The sequence below is a fragment of the Oncorhynchus masou genome, chromosome 30 (genome assembly GCF_036934945.1).
Source record: "Oncorhynchus masou masou isolate Uvic2021 chromosome 30, UVic_Omas_1.1, whole genome shotgun sequence".
NCBI lineage: Eukaryota > Metazoa > Chordata > Actinopteri > Salmoniformes > Salmonidae > Oncorhynchus > Oncorhynchus masou.
In genome coordinates, this window is record NC_088241.1 from 46,422,923 (window position 1) to 46,425,422 (window position 2,500).

General features: G+C 41.6%; 1 protein-coding gene across 4 annotated transcripts in view; it reads right to left on the bottom strand.

The window, feature by feature from the left end:
- The window catches only part of LOC135522661 (matrix metalloproteinase-16-like), an 89,589-nt gene that overhangs the window by 70,913 nt on the left and 16,176 nt on the right, over positions 1-2,500 (bottom strand). For 2 of the 4 annotated variants that reach the window (XM_064949136.1, XM_064949137.1), the window contains exons 2-4: positions 1,438-1,586; positions 622-636; positions 286-408 (exon numbers count right to left, since the gene is read on the bottom strand). In XM_064949136.1, coding sequence (XP_064805208.1) covers positions 286-408; positions 622-636; positions 1,438-1,586 — 287 coding nt within the window. The remainder of the gene's footprint in view (positions 1-285; positions 409-621; positions 637-1,437; positions 1,587-2,500) is intronic. The other 2 variants (XM_064949138.1, XM_064949139.1) reach the window with 1 other exon arrangement.

Consider the following 2,500-nt stretch of genomic DNA (forward strand, 5'->3'; position numbering starts at 1 on the left):
CAGACATGTAGCCTAGACACATCCTCAGGCACATGTCAGACCCATAGAGTAAAGCCCATGTTTTAAAGTGCTGTGTGAATTGTTTTAACCAAAAATCAATCCCTAATCAACCAATCACCAACCAACCCATCAATCAACTCACCTGTATGTGATATGTTTATGCTGCCAACCAACCAACTAATAACAAACCAAACAACCAATCACCAAACAACCAATCACAAACCAACCAACCAATCACCAACCATCAAACCAACCAACCAATCACCAAGCAACCAATCAACTCACCTGTATGTGATATGTTTATGCTGCCACTTCTGCCCCGTGAGGGCGTAGCGCTTTTTCCGGACACTGAATTTGGACGCCCCTCCTAGCTGGTCTGGTACACCACATCGGGGCTTCTTCATCCAGCTAGGAAGAACCGGGAACACCATTAGTCAAAACAGGATGTATGCTTGGCCTTGGCTGAACAAACTGTGTAATGGAATCCTGTCATTACTTCCAATACAGACATACTAGTTATCACATACTAGTTATACTAGTTATCACAAAGTCACACACACACACACACACACACACACACACATCTGCAAAGAAATAGACATAATAAGAGATATGCCTCACCTTACTGTGTAATCGCTAACATCATTATACGAAGCACAAAGAAACAGAAAATGAGACTTTAGCATGCAGGTTATTCATCACAAATCCCACCACATTATTGCAACTGATTTCAGACACACATCATACAATTGATCTCAGCAGCAAAAAAAGGCACTTGTTTCTCTAATACTTTTAACACAACCAAACTGCAGCTTCTTAAACTCCTTTTGTGCATCCCAAATGGCACCCTATTCCCTATTAGTGCGCTACTTTTAAGCAGAGCCCTATGAGCCCTCGAGAAGAATCGTGCACTATATAGGGAACAGGGTGCCATTTTGGATGCAGCCCTAGGGACCCCTACACATGTTGATTGGTTCAACGAGCAGCAGAGAGACAGACAGGCAGACAGGAAGACTGAAGCTGTCATTCCCTTTTCTAGGCTTCTGGGTTCAGAGTAATACTGTGGCATTTACCCCGACTCTGATCTGCTGGTGTAGGTGTATCCGCTGTAAAAGAGCCCTTTGATCACATTAAAACGGGACACTTAACCTGTGTGATGCTAACTCTCTGTCTGGGAAACGCTCCCGTCTGTTCTCTTCTCTTCCGGAATGTCAAGCAGCGAATCAGAACAGCCTTACAGGTATGTTTATAACGGTCTGTGACTGTTTATTGGGCGTTTAGGGACGTCCATCAACCTACAATGAAGTTGTACTGCACAGGATGAATGATTTATAAAGCAACTTGCACCCCAAAATAACTACTCATTCTGTGATCAAGATGAATAATTATATTCATGTTCTTTCTCACACCGATAACATGCAAAGTGGTGAGACTTACTCTATCGTGTTCCTGTCCAGCGATCCTGTGACGTTGAGGCCATAGAGACGCTGCATGGCAGCGATAGCAGACTGCATGGTCTGGGCCGTCCGCAGGACCGACATCCTGGGGTCTGTAGGGGGAAGGTAGCCATACGTCTGGAGCCATGTCTGAAGGGGGGAGAGGGGGAAGGAGGCGGGAGAGAGAGAGAGGACACAGAGGTGAGAGGTCAGCAAATGGACAATATGGGTCAAATAGTGTACAATACCAATAAGGTAGGCTTTACATATAGTACTTCATAAGAGGCATTGAAACCCACACCATGAAACAGTGGTGTAAAGTACTTAAGTCAAAATACTTTAAAGTACTACTGAAGTAGTTTTTGGGGGTATCTGTACTTTACTATTCATATTTCTGGCAACTTTTAGTCTTACTCCACTACAATCCTAAAGACAATGATCTACTTTTTACTCCATACATTTTCCCTGACACCCAAAAGTACTGGTTACATTACGAATGTTTAGCGGGACAGGAAAATGGTCCAACTCCTGCACTTCTCAGGAGAACATCCCTGATCCTCCCTACTGCCTCTGATCTGGCGGACTCACTACACACAAATACTTTGTTTGTAACTTATGTCTGAGTGTTGGAGTGTTCACCTGGCTATCTGTAAATTTGAAAAAACAAGAAAATCGTACTGTCTGGTTTGCTTAATATAAGGAATTTGAAATGTTTTATGATTTTACTTTTGACACTTTTTGTACATTTTAGCAAATACATTTACTTTTGATACTTAAATATATTTCAAACTAAATACTTTTAGACTTTTACTCAAGTGGTATTTTACTGGGTGACTCACTTATACTTGAGTCATTTTCTATTAAGGTATCTTTACTTTTACTCAAGTATGACATTTGGGTACTTTTTTCACCACGGCCATCAAATATGATGAAAGTGAAAAAGTAATAATACCCTAAATTCAACCATAACCCTGCACGTAAAAAACTCTTAGTTGGAGTAGCAATGCCATTTTCAATTTTGGTAGTTGTTGGCACTTCAAATAATTTCCTAAAAACGCCCATGC